Below are 25,050 nucleotides of genomic sequence, written 5' to 3'. Positions count from 1 at the left end.
GTCGGGATAGAGCCCTCGTGATGCCCCCGACCTTTGCTTCCATGGCCGCGAAGTGCTCCCGGAATGTAAGCCCGGAGTCCAGCCATATCCCGAGATACTTACTGGATCCCGCCAGTGGGATCCTCTCCGAACCCACCCTCAAGTCCGGGATGTGTCCCACCTTCCTTTTTCCAGCGCGGCCGAAGAGGACCGCCTCCGTCTTATCGGCCGATATTCTCAGCCCGAGGCCCAATATGCACCGGCACACCCTCGCCACCATTACATTGGCCAGCCCCACTGCTGATGCTGGATCCGCCGCAGAGCTCAGGACCAGGGTGTCGTCCGCGTAGCATACCACTGCGGTGTCCGGCTCCGCTCCAACCCGCAGGACCTGGTTGAACGACAGGATCCACAGCAGAGGACCTAGAACGGACCCCTGTGGAACTCCGGCTGTCACCGCCAGGCTGCTCAGTCCCCCGCCCTCCGTTGCGTACTCGACGTACCTGTGGGAAAGATAGTTGTTAATGATCTGCCGTATATACGCGGGTACCCCCTTTGTCACGAGCGCGTTCATGATGACTGGCCATGGGAGGCTATTGAACGCGTTGGCTATATCTAGAGATACCGCCACCGCGCAGCCTCCCATCCTTGTAGCCCCCTCGACAAACTCCCGCACCCTAATGAGCGCGTCGATCGTTGACCGCCCTTTCGGGAAGCCGTATTGATCATCCGACAGCCGGGCCCGGGGGTTCTCCTCCATCCAGTGCCCCAATCGGGAAACCAGAACCCTTTCGAAGGCCTTCCCCAGTTCACCAATAAAGGCATATAGGCCTGACCTTTGGAAGAGGTCCGCCGGACGTGCCTCCTTTGGGGATGAGCACTATGCGGGCCCGCTTCCAGGATCGTGGGACGTGCCCCTCCCGTAGGCACGCCGTAAACGTCCTTGCGATCAGGGTAGTCATCCCCTCGGGGACTCCCGCCCACGCGGCTCCTCTAACGCCGTCTGGTCCCGGGGCGGTGTTTCGCCCGCTAACCTTCTCGAACGCGGACTGCACTTCTTCGACCGTGACCGCCCATCCTTCGTTCCAGCTCCGGTCTTCCTGACTTATCGGCGCGCTGCCCTCTCCTCTTGGGAATAACGCCGTGAGGAGCCTCCCCAGAGTTTCGCTGTCGAGGGTTTTTGTCAGCCCCCTCGTGGCGGTGCGAAGCCTGCCCAGCACTAGCTTGTGGGGTATGCCCCATGGGTCCGATTCCACGGAACCCACGAGGTCTTCCCAAGCCTTGGCCTTCGCTGCCTTAATGCCGTCCCGCAGCCTCCGCTTGCTGGCCCGGTACTCGGCCTCTATATCCTGGTGAGGGCCGCTGGCCGATCTCCTGTTCCTGGTGAGGCGCCTTCTTGCTGCCACGCAGCGCCTGCGTTGTTCGGCCAGGTCCTCGTTCCACCAGTACGTGGTCCTCCTGCAGCTCTTGGGTCGAGCTCTGTGAGCGGCCGCGTCGCAGGCCTGCGTCATTGTCCTCTCCACCCATGCAGCGAGGCCGGCCGACGTGGTCTGGTCCTCTCCCGTTGGTCCCCATGCCAGACAGATGTCTAGGGATTCCCGGAAGCATTCTGCGTTGAATTTACGCCAGTTCCACCGTACGTGTCCCCCCCCGTCCCCAGATTTTACGCGCCGGGGGCCCCGTATCTCGTACGTTATGTAGAGGTGGTCCGAGAGCGTCTCCCTCTCTGTGAGGACTCGCCATTGCTGCACCGTCGGCGTCAGGTTCGGCGTCGACCACGTCAGGTCGACAACCGATGAGCCCTGCGCCCTGACACACGTTGCCGTGCACCCATCATTGTGCAGGTTTACTCCGCACGACGCCGCCCATCTCTCCAGAAGCTCCCCCCTGCGGTTGCTCCCCGCTGGGACCCATGTCGGCGAGCGGGCGTTAAAGTCGCCGCCCACCAGTACTCCCCTGCCGCCATCGCCTGCTGACCGGACCACCCGCTCCAGGTCGTCCATTAATGCCTCGAAGGCTTGCAAGGGGACGTTGGGGGATATGTAGACAGACACGACTGCTAGGTTTCCGCATCTGGCCGCTACATACCCCCTTCCCCTCTCCAGTAGGGAGCACCGTGGTGCATCGCCCTCCGTCCTCCAACGTATGGCCGCAAGGCCGTCCTCGCTGCCCAGCCAGTTGTCTGCGCCTGGGATGCAATGTGGCTCGGATATGAGACACACGTCCACCCCCTCTTCCAACGCAAACTGGCTCAGCAGGTCCTGAGCCCCCCGGCTATGGTTCAGGTTGCTCTGCAGGAAGAACCTGGCTATCTACTGTGTCCCTGGCTACGGGCCCCCGACCCCGTTCGCTGACCGACGCGCAGCGTCCCGACCCCATCCTGTGTGCGCTGTTCCTCCCTTTGGTGTCGCACACCGCGCATTTCGGGGCGGATGTGCAGCTTCTCGCCTGGTGTCCCTCGCTGCCGCATCTGAAACACGCGCGCCCGCGCGCTGCCGATGCGTTGCACGAGGTGCCTATGTGGCCAAAGCCCCAGCACCTATAACATTGACGGGGCCGCGCCTCCAATAGCTCGACCCTGGCTATGGTCCAGCCTATTTTCATCTTCCCTTTTGCCGCTACGGTTGTGGCTGCCCTTAGAGGGCACTGCACCCAGGCGCTGAAGAGCCCGCTAGCCGTTCTCCGAGGAGGGCCTACTCGGATCTCCTGTGGGCCGCATCCTTCCTGCTCCGCTAGAGTGTGGGCCAGCTCCTCTGTCGTCACCGAGTCGTCCAGCCCTTGTACTCTCAGCTCCCCCTTGGATGACGGTCGCGTCACCTGTACCGCATCGCCGTATTTTTCCCCGATTATCTTGGAGAGTCGCTCCGCCAGGGCGTCCGCCTTCTTCCCGCTCTCGGGTCCAGGTATCTCGATGAGCACCCCGCCATTGGCTGCTCGCCGAACCCTGGTCCCTCCTATGTCCAGCTCTTCCAGTTGTATCTTGCTGCGGGCAAATTGCAGAATTTCTGCATAGCGGGCGCTCTCGCCTCTGCATTTAATCGCGACCGCCGCGGTTCTCGGGGCCTTTCGGATGGCTCCGGGCGGTTTGTTCGCGCCTGACTGCGCCTGTGTCGACGGTGGGACCCTTGGCCTGGCCTCCGTTGCCGACCTGCTGTGGTTTGCCCCTCCGGGGGGGGTCCCCATAGTTAATCGCTCCTCCTTCTTTCTCTTTCCCTTTACCGTCGCGCCTTTTCGTCGCACTTCGACCCAGGCGTCGTCGCCTACCTCCATTGGGGAGCCTGCCGCGCCTGGGGCTTTTTCTGCGGGTTCGGCGGTTTCTCGGGCCGCGTTAGGTACCGCAAGCGCCCTGTTGGGCGGTCCAAGGCCTGTACCTCTTTCTCTTACGCCGACCGAGGTGGTCGCGGTATGGCTTGGGTTTTCCCCGTCTCTCGTATTGCATAGCATGCGGGAGATCCGGCTGACCTCCTCTCGCACTTGCCTGAGGGCCCCAGCTTGCCTGGCCAGCTCTTCGTTCCTGGCCCTGTCCTCGTCCGGGACCAGGTATAGCTCGGAGTCCGTCAGTCGGAGTCCGAGTTCCGACGCGCCGGTCGACGTCGCTGTCGGCTGGCCCTCGCTGGTTTCTTCCGCCGTGCTTGCCGCTGCCGCCTGGATGTCAAGCGACAGCGCTGATGGGGGTATCCCCCTGGTGACCCTCGCGTAGGTGTCTACTGCGGGGGTTTTTGCCCCGGCCTGGGCTCTCCCTAGGGCCACCCGGTACTCCTTGAGCTTTCTTTGGAGCTTCTCCCTCTCCCTCAGTCCATCCCGGACCTGGGTTTCCAGCCTCCTCTTCTCCTCCAGTAGCTGTGCGGGACCGGCTACCATTTACGCTTCGCCGGTAAGGGTGAGCAGGGCTTCTTTCGCCCAGCCCACTCTTCTTTTAATTTCGCCGCTCATTCTGCCGTTCATTGATTTGCATTTTACCCTAATGCCGTCAATTTCTTCGATCCAGTCCCTGATCTGGGCTCCCAGATCTGCCGCGGTCATGTATCTATATTCGACGGGGTCTATCCCCATCGGGGTATCTTCTGGGGAGCTCGTCCCCATACCGGTGGCCTTTCCCCTTGCCTTCGTGATGGTAGGGGGGGCTTTTGCCATTCCCGGACGTTGGCTGTGAGTACCCTCCTCGGATCCCGTGTCATCGGTGTCCGAGCCCCTTGCGGCGTAGGCCCCCTTGTTATCAAGGGCAACGCGCCACTTTTTGTCCTTAGGGCGTGTACCAGTATTTTTCTTCTGCTGTTGTTGCTGGCCTTCTCCACTCTTGTTGGCTGAAAGCGCGGCTCTCGCCTCTCCGGTCTCGCTTTCTGTGGCTCCCGGTATGCCCCTCCGCGTACTTCCCGGCCTGCGCGGCAGGGTCGGCTCCTCGTCGTCCGAGGAACTTGCGACTCCTGGTAGGGTGAGCTCACTTCCCTTCCTCTTACTCCCCTGTTGGCACTGCGGCTGCGGGGGTTGCTTATCGGCAGGCGCCATTGTCGTGGTCTCCCCCTTCTCCTCCCTCCCAAGGGCCTTGACCGCAGGTGTCTCTGCCGCTGGGTCCGTTCCCGTCTTTGCCGTAAGGGGGGGCGAACTGATTCCCCTTACGATGGGACGTCCCCGTATCTCCCTGTCCTCAACTCCTCCTCCTTGCTTGGGTTTATTTGGTTGGTTTGATGTTGCGAAATCCATACTGTAACAGAAAAGTATCCAACGACGGTTCGGCCATCATGGCAGCCACACCGCGGTGTGGCATCTCTCCCCGCCGGTAAGAATCCTATCCCCTCGAACGGAAGCCGCTGTCGGTTTGTCGGGTGGTGTGCCCTATCCGCTCGAACCCCCCGTCCCTACATCTTTAGCGTCGCCAGGCCAGGGATTCCCCTGTCAATCCGAAACAGGGTAGGCCCCGACCCGGTAAGACGTTGCCGGATTTGACCTACCGGACGTCGGGTATGAGGAAATACTGACCCGGTAATCCTCCACACATGCGCCCGGGATCCGAGGTTTGACTCCCAGATTGGCTCCAGTCAGCTGCGAGGAGCGGTTCTCCCACTTTGGACATGTGGTTTCCTGGGACCTTCGCCAGGGAACTGAGGTTCCGTGGACTAACGTTTACCCGTAGTACGCCACAGAGGCCCGGTAAAGGTACTGACTTCACCCGCAGCCCCGGTCGGTCGGCAACTACTCCTTCCTTGGTTAGTCTCTGAGAAATCGCCCCAGGGGCCCCAACCGCATCTCATGTACACATCGCCCATTCAAACAATCATTCATACACCCAGCCCCAAGAGGCTGGGCCGACTGTTCTTAGTGGACGCGCGTCTAGAATCACTTCCGCCACGGGGTTTTGAAGCCCCGGGGCGTCGGGTCGTCAAGATTCATCGCGGCCATCAAGCCCCTACACCACGACAAGGTGACAGCCGACGTAGGGGGACCCGACCCGACCCGACCCGACCTGACCTGACGGTTACTCTTAACAAGTCAACATCTAGAAAAAGATTGCAGGAAATTTAAGCCTGCAAATACGATGATGGAAAGAATGACTAAAGCGACGCTATATCCTCAGAACAATGAAAGCACTATGAATTCAGACGACGTTTGCATAAGATTTAGTGAGGTCTAGGCTAAAAAATTTTCCACGTACGTATATTTTAAGTTATTAACAGCACGATTTTCGAAATGTATTTTTTAAGCTGCCGACATTTCTAGAATGTTGTGTGATAGCGTGTCATCGTGATCCTCAAGTAATAGTTGAACTCGTTTCCGAGCATATAATTATAGCTAAATCAAAGTATATGTTATATTTTGAAGTGAAGTATATGTAGTGTTCTATTATCTAGTCCATACAAATAGTTCACTACTTTTCAAGGTAATACCGTGGAACGAGTCGATTACAGCACCAAGGGTAGATTAGTATCATAAGCAATATTTAATTTTAGTGAAAAAGTGCAAAATGATATCGCGATAAATAAAAATATTACTAATGTGTTGAAAAAATGTTCTTCATTAATTGTTTCTCCATTTTATTGCAAAGTGCCAAAGAGTTTAACTTTTCTTTTCATTAAAAAAGATATGAAAAGGTACAAAAGATGGCACTGGGAGCATAGTCCCATCTAGCTGTTTAGACTAAATACTAGACTAATTTAACTTTGAAAACCTTGTCAGGACGCGAACTCTATCGGAAATGTATTTTGCTACATCAATTAAAATACCAATAGTTGGTACGATAATTTTCTGCCAATGTACGATAATTCCGCCCCCTCTGTACGATTGTGGCTCATTTCAGGTTGGCAACACTGAACCGTGGTGTCAACCAATCTATCTTTGACTTTTGACCGATATAAAGAATCGTCGCTGAACTATCCAGATAAGTATTTGATCAAAACATGTGATACTATTTATATTTATTAAACATCCTTGCATATTATTTATACCACTATGTCTAATTTTGTTAGAACCTAGTTGTACATTATTTTATTTTTGTTCGTGACAGATATTTAAATAAAATGTTCTGAGGAGGGCCCGCACCATGGCCGAAACGTTAACACGATAAAAAAGTGTTTTGAGTTGTGACCTTCATATCCAAGAATAACATTAATCAACAAATCTCCAAGGTCAAGATAAATCGTCTTTATCATATTAACGGAATGAAATGTGTGAACCATGGGGTTTTTTCATGATATCTCTCTTGCATATGGAAAGACTTTGGCGGGGAAGCTGCGACGTTGGGCCACCATATCCGAGTCTTTGTTGAAGCTTAAAAACCACCGCATCTTTCTTCTAAACTGCAAGAAACGATCGATTTTACCAACCCATTTAAAATTCCCTAAGCTTATCTCGAACGTTATTAGTTTTAAACTGTCTAAGTCGCGTACTGTTTACTCACAGAATGTACACAAATTTCTAAGGTCGTTACTTAATCTAGAGATCAGTGACGCTCACGCGACCATTGTCAAATACCAAAATATTTTGTTGTCGCTCGAGAATGATATTTTAATTGAATTACCGGTTGAAGTGTCAAAAAAATTCTTCGACACACAATACCTGAAATTGGAACCGGCCTTCAACGCTTACAAGGCGGCTAACATCAACGAGTTAGCTAATCTGATTAATAACAAAAAACGGCTCACTTCTAATCCAATTGACCCGACCTTTGAAAATTGGATTGTAAACCTCAGCAATACTGATATTCCTGTCAATGTTACCGACGTGCTAAAAATGGGACCCAAATATGGCATTCCTTTTAAGACTAACTGCATCCCAACCAACAAACTCATCTCTGATTTCGAATCAAAGATTTCCTTCATTTCTTCTAATTCTCGTAATACGGCCCGCCAAGATTTTACCAACACTATAAAAAAGTTCATCAACACTCCTGCTCCCCTTCACGCTGACAAGAATATCCTTCATAAAATCAAAGAAACTAAGATCTTCCAAAATAACAACCAGGACTTACTTTTCTTGAAGGCGGATAAGGGAAACACGACTGTTGTGATGAACAAACAAATGTACGAGGATGAAATGTTGCAACAACTCTCTAACAACAACACTTACAAAGTTGTTAGATACGATCTCACCTGTACCTTGCAACAAGAAGTCAAAAAACTAACAACTGATTGGTCTAAAAGCAAACTCATCTCTGATCAACTGAGAAGTCAAATTGCAAAAACTGATTGCCTACCACCTAGAGCTTACGGACTACCGAAAATCCACAAACCGGATACACCGGTACGAATTATAGTTTCCTTCACTGATAGTCCGACTATCAATCTGGCTCGTTTCCTCAGTCAATGTATAGGTAACAACATCATACCTCCCTTGTCACGGGTAAGAGATAGTTTTGCTCTGGTGAATACTATTAGGGACTTTCGTCTTCCAGCTGATCATATTTTAGTTTCGCTGGATGTTGTATCTTTGTTCACAAATGTACCACAAAATCTTGCAATCAACGCTGTTAAACAACGCTGGCATCAGTTGGTGGACAAAATTCCGGTCCCACTTAACGAACTCTTAAAAGCATTGCACATATGTTTGGCTGCCATATTTAAATTTAACCATAACATATATGCTCAAACTTATGGTTTACCGATGGGCTCACCGCTCTCTCCAATTTTGTCTGATTTGGTTTTGGATGATCTTGAACAATATTGTCTCAATAAACTGGACTTCAAGCCTTCATTCTTTTTCAGATATGTAGACGACATAATTACAGCTGTCCCTTCAGATAAAGTTGCAGAAATGCTTTCAGTTTTCAACAGTTTCCATCCGAGACTACAATTTACATCTGAATTAGAGTCTAATCACCAAATTAGCTTTTTAGATATCCTGATCATCAATGATAACCAGCTAATTAAAACTGATTGGTTTCATAAGGCTACTTGGTCACAAAGGTATTTAAATTACCATTCTCACCATCCCAGATCATACAAAATTGGAACGATTAATTGCTTAGTTGACACAGCGATCCGACTCTCAAGTATGAAATTTCACAAAAAAAATTTGTCCTTGATTTAGCAGGTACTAAGTAAAAACGACTATCCACCTCGCATGCTCAACAAACATATAAAGTTTAAATACGATTCCATCTTGTCATCGACCAGCCCTAACAACAATATCGATGTAACTACTACACAAACCAATAAAAAAAGCTATATTTCCATCCCATACGTTGCGGGGTTGTTTGAGTCACTCAACAGAACATTCTCTAAGTACAAAATTTAATTTGTGGGCAAATGTGCACATGATCTATCCTCGATGTTTGATTCGGGTAAAGACCCCTTACCCCTGGGTATGCGCTCTGGTGTAGTTTACAAAATACCTTGCAACCATTGCAACATGTCTTACATAGGCCAAACTAGTAGGCAACTGCATACCAGGATAACCGAGCATAAACGCAATATCCATGGACACGAGGATAATTATACTGCATTGACGAGACATGCCATCGATTTCGACCACTCTTTTAATTATTCTCAAGCCAGCATTATTGACGTCGAACCGTTGTATTACAATAGGCTACTGTTAGAAATGTGCAATATTGTTGCACATCCCAATTCTGTCAACCGTAAGCAAGACATAGAACATCTAAGTAATATTTACACCTCTGTGATACGACCATTGTAATTGTCCATTACCGACTGAGCTTGCTCTCGATTTTACCTCCTTAACAAAAATTTTGGTTTCCTTTTAACCCGTTGACTCTGCGTTGCTCTGATAACTATCGAGATCGACCTCCTTCCACTACACACTGGACGTTCCACTTGTGCTTATGTGCTCTGGACTCAACCATAACGGCGGTGTGTTTTATTTCATTTCACCAAACCAACAACAAATATGAATTCGTGGGAATTACGTGTCGCGAACGCAGTGTGTTTCGGTTTTTGTTTTTTATTGTTTTTATTGTTCTATTTATTCATCAATTACCAACACGCATTCTATGTAATTGGAAGTGTCATCTCATACGAGGTAATTCCTCTTTCATACTTGCTCAAACATCCTTGCATATTATTTATACCACTATGTCTTATTTTGTTAAAACCTAGTTGTACATTATTTTATTTTTGTTTGCGACAGATATTTAAATAAAATTTTCTGAGGAGGGCCCCCACCAGGGCCGAAACGTTAACACGATAAAAAAGTGTTTTGAGTTGTGACCTTCATATCCAAGAATAACATTAATCAACTATATTTATTATAATTTGCCAGATCGTCGTAGTGGCCATATGAAATGCATATCAATTTTGAATAACTCGTGAGGATAATGATACGCAATTTGCGCGTATAACCTAAAACTTATTATTCTTCGCCTCTAACGAAAATCTCTACCGACATATAATTGAAAAGCGATAATGAGATCTTTTGACAAATTATTCTGAATATAAATTATTCTTTATTCTGCTTTCGACTTTAGATATAGAACGTTATTGTCAGACTTCCCGTCAAATGTTTGGGGATACATATTTTAGCTACAATAGTCCGAAAATAAAGTTTAAATCGTGAAATATGTGACCTAGTGGAAAAAATAACTGGTTAAGGTTACTGCAGTTATAGTTTATAAATCTGATCAGAAAATTCAATTTTACGAATATGAATAATCACATCAACATTTGTGAAGTAGTATTCCGAAACAAGACAGAAAAAATTATGCCGATTGTGATTCAGCTAAGATTGTATTAAAGGATCTTCAAAGTGACTACACAACTTAGTTGGCGTGCGGAAAGTTTGCTGTATAATTTTATCAGTAACACTGTTGAAAGCTACAATGCTATCGTCAGAAAGTTCAACAAAGAAAAGCGTATTCATTCCGAACAGAACATTCCTGTAACACTCAGTGCGCAGATGTTGTACAATTCAAAATACCAGAGTCGTACTCAAAGTTGAGTGTTACGATGGAAAAGAATCCGACTACCGAATTTCAACTACAAGCAATATTTTTAATAATCTCAATTATGATATAATTAAGGAACGCAATAAAACTAAAAAAGGTTAGATTACAGTTCATTTGCATACTTTATATGTTTTGACTAAAAAATGTTATGCGCTATATAATATTACACTAGCGCATGACAGCCAAGCATCCTCGGAAGCATAATGAAGATTTGTTTTTAATTTTCTAGATGAAGTACTTTGATCTTCAAAAAACTGCTGTGCCACGTATATACTGAACATGATTGAGAGCTGCAGCTTATTTACTTGATGGCTTGAACACAGCCTGGAAGATCGAAAAGGCACCGAATGAATCCAGTAAGGGTTCCAAGAAAGCACTGAGTTGAAAATGGACAAAATTGTACGAAGTGAGTACTGCAAGACAACTTTGAGGGAGTCTAGAATGTGTACGGTAACAGCTCGAAAATGGTGTGATGTGGGAAAACTAAAACCCTAAAGGTGATAGTCTGCAGTATGGAAATGCAACGAAGATGGTATGGAGTGACTGTACAGAGCTTACAATTAGTGATCATACTGGATGACAGGTAGACTTAGCTCAATATACCACATAACTTGCTCATGATTTTCTGTATCTCATTTTCTCAAATTACAACTCATACAAGATATTGGAAAGCAATTTTCGAAATAATGGTTTTTTATTTTACAGGACCTCTGACGCTGAGGGTTGATTGATGCATGTCAGGTACACGCTGGATTTTGAGAGGGCCATCGGCTTGACAATACAAGACGCAAATCATGTAGCATTATTTAGTATAATTATTAGACTCATCCTTAAAAAAAGTCATTTTTGTATTTGAACCGGCACAGCACTTCCTGGATCGGTTAAAAAGAAATTAGAAAAGATTGGCCTAAAATTTGAACATTCTAGTTTAAAGGAGCTTTCCAGTGTGAAATTTTCGAAAAATCGATTTTTTTTTTTTTTTGCTTTATCGAATAGTATACACTCTTCCGAATATTCCCTGAAATTTTCATGCCGAAATTCAGATTATTTCGGTTACTGTACAGCATTTTTTGGAAGAAGGCAACGGAGCGCTACAGCTGCCGCGTCGGCCGTCTGCCCGTGCGACCGTTATTTCTATTGTCTCGTTCCTACCTGCACGTACATGAACTTGGCTCGCCAATTGTCGAAAATGTGAATTCGGACTATTGCATAATTTGCCGTTAATTAGCCGTAAATTAGTCGCGCGACTTATTTTTTTGTCGCACTCAATTTTCAAAAAAAAAAGCGGATGGCGTGCTAAATTCTTGAAAATCAATCAATCACTGTGTGTGGCAACTAGCCCCAAAGCACGTATTCTGCGGCAAGCAGATAGTAGAAATCGCTACGCAGTGTGCTGTGTGCACCTTCAATGAAGGTTACGACCCAATTTTAAAAATTTTGAAGACGATGGGATGCACGATAGGGCCGAGCGCCGCAGATTTCGCCGCTAAGTACAAGAATGCGCGCATCATCCAAGCAAACCGCCAGGCGTCCCTGGATAGCAAAGAGGCGAGGACAGCTCGTCGGACTGAACAATCCATTGAGCACGATCTTTTCGAAGAAGCAGAAGGGATATTGTACGGATCTGGCATCGCTGATTGACCGTAAGTAAACGATTTACCTAAAATTTCCTCACTTGAAACTTTGAACGCGTTTTTCTCGAAACAGCATTTTTCAAAACGGTGTCCAACTTGGAGGGCAAAGTTTTAAAGCTATCGAGTTGAATTTTTTACACAATATTCTTAACGTCATTGTTTATCGTGCTATGGAAGCTTTTTTTTTTTTGACATCTTCCTATTTTTTTGTAAAAAAAACTGCCAAAAAAAATGCTAAAATCGATACTTTTTGTTCAAACCGGCGCCATTTTTGCAAAAAAAAAGAAAAAAGCCTCCATAGCACGAAAGCCAATTATATACCGATCAATAATCTTTTTGTGTTTTTTGTTTCAGATCAAAATTGTGACCCCCAACGTGGACACCACATCCAAGTGCATTTTCTGCAACAATTGTTTCATCATTTTTATAGATATTAATTAATAAATAAATCGATCTTTAAAAAATTGTTTAGTATTCTTCAATACCCAATTAATATACAAAAAAAAAAACCAGACCGATTAGATTATTTTTTCTTTAAAAAAAAAAATCGCGAAAAACAGCGATTTTTCGGGCTGTCACACTGGAAAGCTCCCTTAACTAAAACGGGTGCCTGTGAGCATGAATTCATTTTGAGTTTTGAATTTGGGCAGGGTCGCTCATAATCACTGATGATGAAAAATCTATGTGGAAAATGAACTACTTCATCAGCTATTTGAACAATATTTCCATTCTAGCCGGGAAATGAGGAAGAAAACATAGCTTTGTACGTTGACACTCCTGAAACAATTCAAACCATGGCAGAAAAATTCTTGGAATATTGAGGATAAAAAAAAGATGAATCATTTATAATGCAATCACAAATCAATCAGTCATTCCCAATTCGCACTCATTATTCATCACTTGAAGTTGGCGATCGATCATCGTCATCGAGTGTATTTGTTTATTTCCAATATTCGAAGAATTTTCTCTTCTTTTATTTGTACCCAATCTGGATATCTTTTCCAGATAAGCTTTCTAAGGACCACTCTAATGATATATGATATTTGTGTTGAACTATTTTTGAAAATATTGTTTGCAAATTGTTTTAACTAATAGTAAGTGGGATAAAAAAATTTACAATTAATTATCCTGTATACTTCGATACTAATATAAATGCGTACTTCTGTTCTATTTCAAAATATTGATGGATCTATTTGGTAATCCTATTCTTTTCAAAGACCAGTGTCAGGCTACGTTATTATGTCGAATAGTGACATACTTCAGTGTAAGCAATTATTACTATGAATTATCAATAAGTTTGTCATTGACTTATTCTTTTGAATTGAACAAGCTGTTACATACGTTGATTAGAAATGATGTAGTTTTCAGTTCTGGAACACAATACAGAAATAAAAGCAAAAAAACTATACATCTTTACAAATGAATCAATCTTTGATACCCAAGAATTAATGTTCTCCACATGTTCTCGTCAACGAAAATTTCAGAAATTTGGGACCCCAAAGGCACCATAAATGATTTTGCATATGTGTACGCTTCTGACCGCGGAAGTTCCTACGTTGACCACCAGTCAACTCGGCCGTGGACTACAAAGATGGCGGCCACGATGGTTTACTTTTCAAAATCAATAGGCTTCAAGATTTTAATGGCTTTCACTATTTTTTCAAATTCAAAGTTCAATACGCATAGCGGTTCGATACATAATGAGATCCCAAGCAGCGTTCCGTTCCTCAAGATTTCAACAATTTTCGTTCGAGTGCATGTTCGAATTTACTTCCAAATCAATAGGGGGCGAGATTTCAATGTCAGTGACTCCTCGTTTAAATTTGAACTCAATCCGTGTAACCGTTCGTCACTTATTGAGGTCCCAAGCCTAGGGGCGGAGCACGGTCTTACATACAGGTCTTGCAAGCAACTGAAATTTGAGTGGTGGGGGTAGCCGCGTTATTGTCCAGATTTTTTTTGCCACTACTGGCCACTACGCGGCGCTGTCAGTTATTCATAGACATATGAGGGGCATCACAACGTAAGGTTATATTCGAATAGCATATGACTGTGTTTAAAATTAATAACACGAGAAATAAATGCAATAATGTCTAATTCCTGTGCGGTTCCGATCAGCAACGCGGGTCGAAAAACAGTGAAAGATAAGTGCTCCGTAAAAATTGGTCGTCTATAAAGTCGGTTTACGGGCGATAGTTTTACGTGATAACGTCATAAAGAAACATTGATGAAAAATTGCATACTTTTATGAATTGAATTGAATGATTATCACCGAATTATCATTATTTTGTAAGCATGGCAGCGTTCAAGTAGCAGAACTATTCGAATTGCTGGCTCTGACGTCACGCGAGAAGAGAGATAAGTGTGTACAAGCCACTGATATATATATACACTGGATTGGATATTACCGTATACTCTACGTGTAAGCTCGTGCGTCCAATTGAACAATTTAATTTCCGCCATCTTGTACAGAAAGTTGTCACAAAATGCGCGCTACATTTGAACTGCGTAATATGTGCTGTTTAGGTCTAACGATATATTCGTCACACAAAAAAGTTTTTGACGAGTAAAATAATGTTTGATACATTAAATGAAGAACAAATCATTTTTTCGAAGGTATGTTATTATTTACAATTATACGATGTAAAAGATCATTAAATAATATGACGAAAAACTTGTATTTAAGTGTGATTTTTCTTCATGTTCAAAAGAAGTCCTCAATTCTAAGAAGTTTCCGTCCATTATCCTCTATCCTATGGTGGGCTGAATTCCATACGGATTATTCAAAAATTTTTATAACACTAATTCAACCGTTAGGGAATCCATTTACCATCCATTGATCATCAAAGTGGAGCTTAAGACATGTGAAAAAAGTTTTGAATTAAATTAAATCGAATTGGGTGAGTAAAAACTTTATTCAAAAATATGGAGAATAAAACATTCCTTGCAAACGTTAAGGCATTTTTATAGAGTTGCGTGCGATAAACCACAACCGTAATATAATTAGTAGTATCAATCCACAATCCATTCACATGAAGAAAAAGTTACAAGCACAATCAAAAGAAAATAAAAAAGATGTACATATCTGAGCATGCAAATCAGGTACAAATGTGTAGGTGATCATGTAATTTGGTTACATTCACTGTGGTGGGCCGATCGGATTCATCCTGAAATTCGGTCTGCTGCAAGTTTTCACCTACAGATAAGTTACTAATAAATAACGACAATGGAAATACACAGAAATGTGTCACACACGATTTTTCTGTAACGGAGCACTTTATAATCTGTAGGTAATTAACCGCTTTGACGGCATTGACGCAATAGTGCATCACATCAACGTGTCTTTATGCACACTGAGTTTTCTCTGACCTAATAGGGATTAATAATTTCAGATCTCACCAAATAACGTTGGCATACTGCCTTTTCGTAAAGTTATATAGTTTTTACTTTTCTTCTGAAAGCAAGAGAGTTCAAAGTGGTCGGAACACAGAAAGCTATCACGTGATGGAGACCACGGTCCAATGTTTATATTTGCGATCCATTGCTTCATAATATCAGGTTCATCCAATGAGAAGCTACATAACAAGCAAAGTTTAAATTTAATAATTCACACGTTACGTTGCATTGAGTAACGGTACTTACTTGAAGAATAAATGGCCACGTCCATATTCCTTCAATCGGTGACAAGATGAACACTCTGATTTTGGGTTGTCAAATATAGTTGGTACACTGTTCTTTTTCAATGTAATTAGGAATCCTGTCCTATCAAAGCAGTCATTTGTAAAATGAGCTGAACACAATGTGCTATTTCGGTTTGGCTTCCAGTCCTTCCTCTTCATTTCTTCTAACCAATGCTGAACGCGCAACACATCTTTCACGGGAAATCTACATATCGAATTATAATTTAATCCCTGAGTCAATAATACCCGAGTTTTCAATTTCAATTATAATAAGATCGGTTCATAATTCTGTTACGTCCAACATACCACTTCTTTCTGTTTTTCCTACTCGCTAACTCTCCCACAGTTCTGTCCTGTCCTCTTATCTCTACGTAGTCTCACGCTATTCACTATCACGCTTACTCTTCAAATTCCATTCCCTACTCCTAGCTTTGTGACACCTTTTCTGCACCCGTCCGTTTCACGTCTCGAGGGACACTCCATTTCTGACACTCGACAATTCCACATCTCGCCTTCATATATATATTTTCGCAACACACAACTCATTCCGACCGCTATCTCATGTTCTACGGAATAAACTTATAATCGACATATCAACATACTCCAGTTTATTCAATCCCATCCTGATTTCCGGTTGACCTGTAACGTAAAAGCGAAGCCAACCAGGTTACTCCTTCCGCTCAGGAGTAAACTCTACCCACGGACGTAACAATTCAAATATTGTGAATTTTTACTGACAAGATTCGTACGTTATAATACTCGTTAAATATAATTAGTAAATACTTCGTATGCTGACATAACCTCTGCAAGTTATCATTTGCAGAACGCTTCAGCGTTGTATACTCACTTGTGAAATGATCGCCCACGATATTTTGATTGCTTTGTTTTGCAAAAAACGCAGATACTCATTGTTACCTCAATAATTGTTACTGTAATTTTCCGTCGCAATCGATTATATACACATACATATATCACGTATATATATATATATATATATATATATATATATATATATATATATATATATATATATATATATATATATATATATATATATATATATATATATATATATATATATATATTGTAACGATTTAGGCGTTACGTTAATAAAATATGGATCCGCGAGTTACTTATTATCAAATCAAAGGCGTGAACAAAAATATCGTGATAAATGCTTTTAATGCAATATACGTGTTTCTTGTTTAAAGTCTGAAACAAGACTGTTTTTACAATAATGTTGGTTGACGCAGCAACCTTATTCTTTTTAAAGACATAAGAGGTTTATAAACGTCTTTTATCTATGCTGACTACTAGATCATTAAAGAGGGGCAAAGGGGTGATTTCACCCTTTGTAACACTACTCCCCCCCGAGGAAAAGAGTCGTCCCGACTCGGGAAAGATAAAACAATTATAAAAGTATTCTAGTAGTCAGTGCTCAAAGGTGAGTTGGAGCTGTGGCTCTAAAAATTTAAGAACTCCCTTTTTTACTATCTGGCATTTGCCCACAGTCTCAAGGTAAACCACAGAAAACCTTGAGCAGATAGTTGAGCGTTAAATAATCTCAAAAAATTTATGTGCCTTGTTTTATAAAGGTTAGTGTTATTAAGTGTTATGTGGCTTCATGAATACAAAGTTTTCCGCAACGGCCCAGATTGACGTCGGGAAGAAATTCGATTTTCTTCATGAAGGATCCCTCCGAAACAGGTTCGGATGAAAACACCGAAACGGGAACCGACAATTCCAGGTCCAAATAAGACGAAAACAGACTTCTCTTCATATAAAATAAGGAAATCGTGGGGTGACTTCTTTAGAAATAGTTCACTCTAGAGTTTTGGAAGGACAAATGTGAGTGATGGTATAACAATTCAAATTCACTAAGTGAATTTGGGAGAATACTTGAATAAAATCAATTGAATATGTATTCAAAAGAAAAGAAACGATCTTATCTGAATCATTTCCGTGTATCTCTTCAAAATAAGTCCACCAGTCATCCTCAGGAATCGGGGAAGATTGGAAGGAGAAGGCTGTGTCAAATCACCTGAAAAAGTGCTCACAAAAACTGACACTTAAGGTTAATAAAATGTGAAAATCAAGCAATCGCTCATCGACCTCGAAAAATAATCGTGGCTCATTTCACATTATTCCTTAAACCAAAGCCTATCCGACACAAAACTCGATTCCAGAGAAGAAGTTTCTAGAAAGAAACAATCGAAGAAAACAAATTTCAAATTGATTAGCAACCCAGAAATAACAAATCATTATCAGAAAAGTAGTCATTGAAGACATATCATGAACCCTAATTCGAAAGAGCATATTTCCCTAAATGCGGGAGCATTATCGCGTAAATGTCTCCCAAGTAATATCGAAAACCTTTCAGAAAAAGAAATCTGTGATTTTCTTGATTTAAAATGGAAAGAGATGTCATGCGGCAAGCTAGAAGGCTATCAAGAAAAAGGCAGAACGGATTATTCTTGCGAAACTTGCTTCACCCTCCAGTAAGTTCATCATATCGAATAACACAAATAAATTATAAGCATAAAAATATTTTTTTTTTTTTTTTTAAACAGCTCAGAATCCAAATTACTGGACCATATAATTTCCTTCCACCTCACATTCCATGAGGAAAAGGCTAAATGCTGGATCTGTGGCCGAAGTCTATTCATCGCAAAAAAAGAGACGAGTGGGTACAATGAATGCGAAAAAGTGAAAGAGGAGATTAAAAAAATTAAAAACGTTTCTCGTTATTTTCTTTTTTAATTATATTGTTTGTTGAAATTTGAATAAAATTTCCTATTGAATAAATCCCTTCTTTGAACAAGAAATTTCTCTAGCCTTGTCCGTGTGTCATTGCAAAACAAAAACTAGAATAAACTTGGTCGGCTGTGGATTCTGCATTGATAACCAAAACAGGAGCCGATAAAGAAGAAAAGGTTTGTTTTACTAGCCAATCTTCATGAACCTCATGAATAGTTCTGAGTAGCTCTAAAGAAATACTCGATTCTTCCTCACGAGAACGGGAACTAACACGAGCAAAAGAAGTTTCTGGGGAAACTCGCAAATAAACAATCAAATCTACTCTGAGCTCAGGCGAGCGAATGAGAAGATCAAAATTTTTTGTCAATAAATGAGATTCGAAGTCGCGGAAATTACCTAATCTTCGACGAGCTTCTACAAAACAATTGCTACTGAATATCGATCTTTCCATCACCTTTACAGGCAATGAAGTCGTCTGCAGATGTCTATCTAACATAACCATTTGAGCGAAATGTTGAAAATAATAGCAATAACGATCTGGGTTCTGATACATCAAATCTAAAAGATTAATTCCGGCTACATTTCGATATTCTTCAAGAGGTTCTAAAAGTGTACAGACCTGGCGATCTGCTAAAAACCTCTTAGTGAAAGTTGTTTTTCCGCATCCGATATTTCCTTCTATAATAATCGTAAGCGGTCGAGTTTTACTCAAACGAATTCCGAAAGGTAAATTCTTCTCCCAATCGATGACCGACTGTAAAGAAGGTCAAGTCGATCACAGTCGTCAAGGGTGTTCGTTTGAAGATCTAACCTCGAAGGATGTCCCTGGTCTTGGAGAGACTGTTCCAGGTTGATCCTCTTCGAAAGGAGCAAGACGATCCAAGTAAACCACTTTCTGACGCGAATGAGGAGATCTTCGGATTCTATAAACAACATCATTTATCCGGTTAACCACTAAGTAAGGGCCTTCCCAATTTCTTTGTAGCTTTGGACATCGTCCTTTCTGTCTTCGTGGTTGAAAAAGCCAAACAGAATCTCCAGGATTAAATTTTAAATCTCTGGCTCGAATATCATAACGAGTTTTCAATTTATCTGAAGCCATAGAAATTCTATTCCTAGCAAAGTGATGAATTTCTTCTAAACGTTGTTGTAATGAAAAGGCATAATCTGTTTGATGCTGTCTCTGCACAGGAACAGGGCCTTTCTCTAAATCTGACGGAAGTCGAAGATTTCTTCCAGTAAGCATGAGGGCTGGCGTCTGTTTCGTCGTCTCGTGAATCGCAGATCTGTAAGATAAGAGGAAGAAAGGGATCCAGGAGTCCCAGTCTCTCTGATTCTGCTCTACGAAGGACGACAAATATTGTAGTAAAGTCCGATTCAGACGCTCTATCATGCCGTCAGATTGCGGATGCAAAGGAGTTGTACGAGTTTTTCTAACCCCTAAAATCTGAGTAACCTCTTTCATTAAGGTCGACTCAAAATTTCGGCCTTGATCAGTATGAAGTTCTAGAGGAACTCCGTGTCTACAAATAAATTCTTCAACGAATGCCTGCGCTACAGTAGAGGCTTCTTGATCAGCGAGAGGAACCACTTCTGGCCACTTAGTAAAATAATCAGCAATAACCAAAGCATATTTATTTCCAGAATGGGTTATCGGGAGAGGTCCAAGAATATCCATTGCTATCCTTTCAAATGGAGCTCCCACGTTGTAAATTTGAAGAGAGCTTTGTCCCTTCGCTCGAGGTCCTTTCTTTGCCGTGCAGATTCGACATCTTCGACACCAATCTTTAACGTCCATCCGGCAACGGGGCCAAAAGTAGAAGTTGCGAATTCTGCCCAGAGTTTTATTCGAAGCGAAGTGTCCGCCTGCAGGAGAATCATGATAAAGAGCAAGAATCTCTGGAACTCGTGACCTGGGAACCAAAAGTTGCCACCTGATTTCTTTCAAGTCTGCAGATTCCCATTTTCGGTATAAAATTCCATCAATTAAAAGAATAGAGTCCCATTGAGCCCAATAAATTTTCAAATCTGGCTCGGCTAAAGATATATCCTGCCAGTCCGGGCGAGTTTCTGCTTCTTTCCAAGACTTCACTTGATTCAAAGTGTCGTCCTCTTGTTGCGATTTTCTCCATTCCTCCTGGTTATTTTTGAAGGAAATCTTCCGTATTACAAGAGAGGGGTCACGATTTTTCTCTAATCGTGCACACTGTTTACACTCTGGCATTTCCTCGCAGGGTCTACGAGAGAGAGCATCGGCGTTTCCATGATGAATTCCTGCTCGATGACGAATATCAAAATCGTACTGACCGAGCCTTTCTAACCATCTAGCTACCTGACCTTCGGGAGATTTAAACGAAAGTAGCCACCTGAGAGAAGCATGATCTGTACGTATCAAAAATTTCCTACCGTACAAATAATGGTGAAAATGTACTACGGTCTTAACAACAGCTAAAAGCTCTCTACGAGTGACACAATAATTCCTCTCGGTTTTACTCAAAACTCTGCTGAAATAGCTTATCACTCTCTCTTGACCTCCCTGAATTTGTGACAGAACCCCGCCTATTCCTGAAAGAGATGCATCCGTATCTAAAATAAAAGGAATTTCGACCTCTGGATAAGCTAAAATCGGCGAAGAAATAAGATTTTCTTTTAATTTCTTAAAAGCCTCTTCGCATTCCGGGGTCCAGTCAAAAGGAATCTTGATTCCGGTCAAATGATGGAGAGGTTTAGCTATACTAGCGAAACCTTTTACAAATCTTCTGTAATACGTACAAAGGCCTAAAAAGCTTTGAACTTGTTCTTTATTCTTAGGTGTCGGCCAAGAAGAAACCTTCTCTATTTTGGATGGGTCGGTCTTCACACCTTGTGCTGAAACGATATGTCCAAGGAAGCCTACTTCTTTTTGGAACAGATGGCATTTTTTCGGACTCATTTTCAGACCTGCTTGCTTCAGCCTAGCGAAAACTTGTCTGAGATTTTGAACTTCTTCTTCAAAGTTCTTGCCAAAAACGATTATATCGTCTAAAGAAACGAGGCATATTTTGCCAGTGAGCCCATGGAGAACAGCCTCCATCATTCGTTCAAAGGTAGCCGGGGCATTACTCAAACCAAACGGCATAACCTTGAACTGCCATAATCCTCCTAAACCCGTAACAAAAGCTGTTTTTTCTTTATCTAGAGGATCCATTTCGACCTGCCAGTATCCGCTCTGAAGATCTATGGTGCTGAACCAAGTTGCACCAGCTATCAGGTCGAGTGTCTCGTCGATTCTGGGTAGAGGGTAAGAATCTTTCTTCGTTATATCGTTCAGCTTCCTGTAATCGATACAAAATCGTTTGGATCCGTCCTTTTTGTTAACAAGGACGATTGGTGAGGCCCAGGGACTAGACGATGGTTCAATAACATCGTTCTTTAACATGTCTTCCACCAGCTTCTTCACCTCTTCTCGGGCGTTGAGAGCAAGTCTTCGAGGAGCTTGTTTAATTGGCGAACTCTCTCCGACATCGATCTTGTGCTTGACAGAAGTACATCGGCCCTTATCACTACTATCTTTCGCAAAAGAATCTTTAAATTCTAGTAAGAGAGATTTAAACGATTCTTCCTGAGCTAAATTTAACGAAATCGAAGATTTCTCAACAAGGCTCCGTAAATGTAAAGGAAAATGTCGTTGCAAATCATCCTCTGAAAGTTCTATTTCTCGAATTCTAGGAGGAGTCCAATAAATTCCATTCCTATTTGTACAAAGAGTTATTTCGCGATTGTTTGAAGCTAGTGAATTTCTCTTAGTCGAGATAACACAGTTATGAGCTGTAAGAAAGTCTATTCCCAAAATACCTTCATCCTCTATATCTGCTATAAAAACCTTATGTGGAGAGTCGATACACCCAAAAAGGTTAATTTGGACAGTAGCCTGTCTCAAAACCGGGGTCGTCTCTCCAGTGGCTGTTCGCAGAGAAAAAGAGGGAACAATCCGGTCATCGGATTTAAAGAGATCCGATCGAACTACGGTTACTTCTGCGCCCGTGTCTATTACCCACAGACAATCGACGCCATTCACAGTACCGCGCGCGTAAAGACCAGACTGTCGTAGACTTCTAATTAAAAACTGTTCTCTAAGAGGGCTTTCACTATTAACAATTTGCGATGATTTTCGCCCTGACAAATCATCTGAAACTAGTTTTTTGAGTGAGTTCCTGTTGAAGAACTCGATTGAGGATCTGCTTCACCTTTTTCTATATTTTTCTTACGCCAATTATAAGAATTTGGATTCGAGCCTTGCATCGGCTTTCCACTAATTTTTTTAATTAAAAAACAATGATTGGCGTCGTGGCCTGTTTTTTTACAAAATATACAAGTCAAGCTAGTTTGACTTGTCACGACCACGTTTTTATTTATACGCTCGTTTCGACGGTTTTGAAAAGAACCTCGATTTCTTGATTTAAAATTGTTACCGTTATTTCTATTTTTATAATTTTGAGGTTTTGGCTCCTCCGAGTATTCAAAACTCTGTCTTCCTGAGGTGTTTTCAGACACCTCAATCCGACGAAGTTTGCTTAACCCAAAATATTGCTTTCTCATTGCCTCCACCTCGAGGGCTTTGGCGGTTGCCTCCCGCAGAGAAGTGAGGCCTGACGTTCCAACGGCCATTTTAATCTCTGGATCATTAATCGCATTCAAAAAAGCTTGCGTTGCTAATAAGTTACGAGACGGCTCGTGATCCGGCAAAGCTATACGAGAAAGCCGTTCAATGTCCTGACTAAGAGACGCAAGGTCTTCGTCTCGTCCTTGTCTTCTCGTCTGTAATTGTGCTGTGTACAGTTTTGTTAAGTGGTCATTTCCGTACCTCAACTTTAATGCAGAACTAAGTTTTTCATAATCAGAGATTTCTTCCTCAGACAACGCCGTTAAAACGTTCAAAGCCGGCGTTCGAAGACAGGAGGCAAGACTGTGGGCCCTCATGGCGGAGTCCCACTGATTATGTTTAGCAATTGTATTAAACTGGCGTTCGTAATCTGCCCATGGAACTTTTCCGTCAAAAATTGGCGGTTTTAAAGGATAAAGAGGCTTCTCATTAATCTGAGAAGCAACCTCAGGAAATCCTGAATTATTTAATTGATTAAAATGAGAATGTTGAGGTCGAACTTGAGGCAAAGACTCGGAAAAACCAACCTCATTATTTACTCTCCTTCTACTAATTGGAGATTCAACTACTTCCCTAGTAAAAGGCACAGACCTTGAATCTCGAACATCCTGGATTCGTCCTGGATGTCGGACCTGTCGAACAGCGGAAACGGGAACAGGAGAAGGAACAGGAGAGAGAAGCGGCGTAACGACTCTGGAACCTCGTGGAGTGACAGCCGGTTCTCCTGAGCCATTCACCTGATGAACAGCCTGAAGAGCTGCCACAGTCGTCCGGAACAGTTCGTGTAGACTAGTTTCGGATCGTTCTTGTGCCTCTCTATCAAGCCTGCGCTGTTCCAGCTGTTGTTCCTGTTCTCTTCTTCGCTGTTCCAACTGTTGTTCTTGTTCTCTTTTTCGCTGTTCCAACTGTTGTTCTTGTTCTCTTTTTCGCTGTTCTTGTTGATCAAGAAGCAGTTGAAGAAGTTGCTGTTGATGGCGCTCAGCAGCCTCTTGCTGTTGAGACATGATCTTCAGCAGATCAATTTGAGAGATTGTCGAAGGAATTGGAAGAGGGTCCACTGAAGGCGATGAAATTGTTTCAGGGACCCGCGGATTCTCCATAACAAAAGGTTCTTCTCCGCTACTTTCTCTTCTTCGTGAGCGCGTCAAACGACTGCTACTCATAATTAAAGTTCGCGCACTGAGTTGATTCAATTAATAAGAACTCAAGATCCCGCTTCTGACACCAATTGTAGCGATTTAGGCGTTACGTTAATAAAATATGGATCCGCGAGTTACTTATTATCAAATCAAAGGCGTGAACAAAAATATCGTGATAAATGCTTTTAATGCAATATACGTGTTTCTTGTTTAAAGTCTGAAACAAGACTGTTTTTACAATAATGTTGGTTGACGCAGCAACCTTATTCTTTTTAAAGACATAAGATCTTTTATCTATGCCGACTACTAGATCATTAAAGAGGGGCAAAGGGGTGATTTCACCCTTTGTAACAATATATATATATATATATATATTGTTACAAAGGGTGAAATCACCCGTTTTGTACCCTTTTGAATGATCTAGTAGTCATCATAGATAAAAGACGTTTATAAACCTCTTATGTCTTTAAAAAACAGTCAGTCTCTAGACTTTAAAAAGAGAGCTTATGTCCAAATACATCTATTTTCTTTCTAAAATATTCCTTGTTCTTGTAACTCTTTGATTCTCTTAGATCTTTCTTAGTTTTCCCCGTTGTTACATTGGTGTCAGAAGCGGGATCTCTTCTGTGCCATTTGAGTGGATTTTGAGTGTAAAGAAGTATACAAAACAATTATGCAACGAACTCCGACGTCGAGAGCATCACGCGCGGAGCGACGAGCTGCCGGACGAGTTTCATCGTGCCAGCGTTCTCCTGAACCAGCGTTTCCTCCCATTTCTCGTCGTTCGGAAGCTGAGGTTCAGCCCCAGCCCCAATTAGCTCTCTTG

General features: G+C 43.0%; 1 protein-coding gene and 2 long non-coding RNA genes across 3 annotated transcripts; 2 read left to right on the top strand and 1 right to left on the bottom strand.

Moving 5' to 3' along the window:
- The first annotated feature begins 5,048 nt into the window (after nt 1-5,048).
- On the top strand, nt 5,049-8,509 carry LOC124181677. The gene is made up of 3 exons (XM_046568458.1): nt 5,049-5,133; nt 7,001-8,375; nt 8,503-8,509. Exons 1-3 carry the CDS (start codon nt 5,049-5,051, stop codon nt 8,507-8,509), a joined length of 1,467 nt encoding a protein of 488 aa, XP_046424414.1.
- Nucleotides 8,510-9,629: 1,120 nt separating this feature from the next.
- LOC124182090 lies at nt 9,630-11,298 on the top strand. Its single transcript, XR_006870694.1, has 3 exons — nt 9,630-10,469; nt 10,602-10,955; nt 11,078-11,298. It is a non-coding gene; the product is annotated as an uncharacterized LOC124182090 (long non-coding RNA).
- Nucleotides 11,299-15,848: 4,550 nt separating this feature from the next.
- Nucleotides 15,849-16,677, bottom strand: LOC124175178. The gene is made up of 2 exons (XR_006869113.1): nt 16,534-16,677; nt 15,849-15,891 (listed from the first exon to the last, which is right to left on the bottom strand). It is a non-coding gene; the product is annotated as an uncharacterized LOC124175178 (long non-coding RNA).
- Nucleotides 16,678-25,050: the final 8,373 nt, after the last annotated feature.

Source organism: Neodiprion fabricii, chromosome 1 (genome assembly GCF_021155785.1).
Source record: "Neodiprion fabricii isolate iyNeoFabr1 chromosome 1, iyNeoFabr1.1, whole genome shotgun sequence".
NCBI lineage: Eukaryota > Metazoa > Arthropoda > Insecta > Hymenoptera > Diprionidae > Neodiprion > Neodiprion fabricii.
Note: the sequence above shows the minus strand (reverse complement) of the source record. Positions and strands in the feature narration are given on the sequence as shown.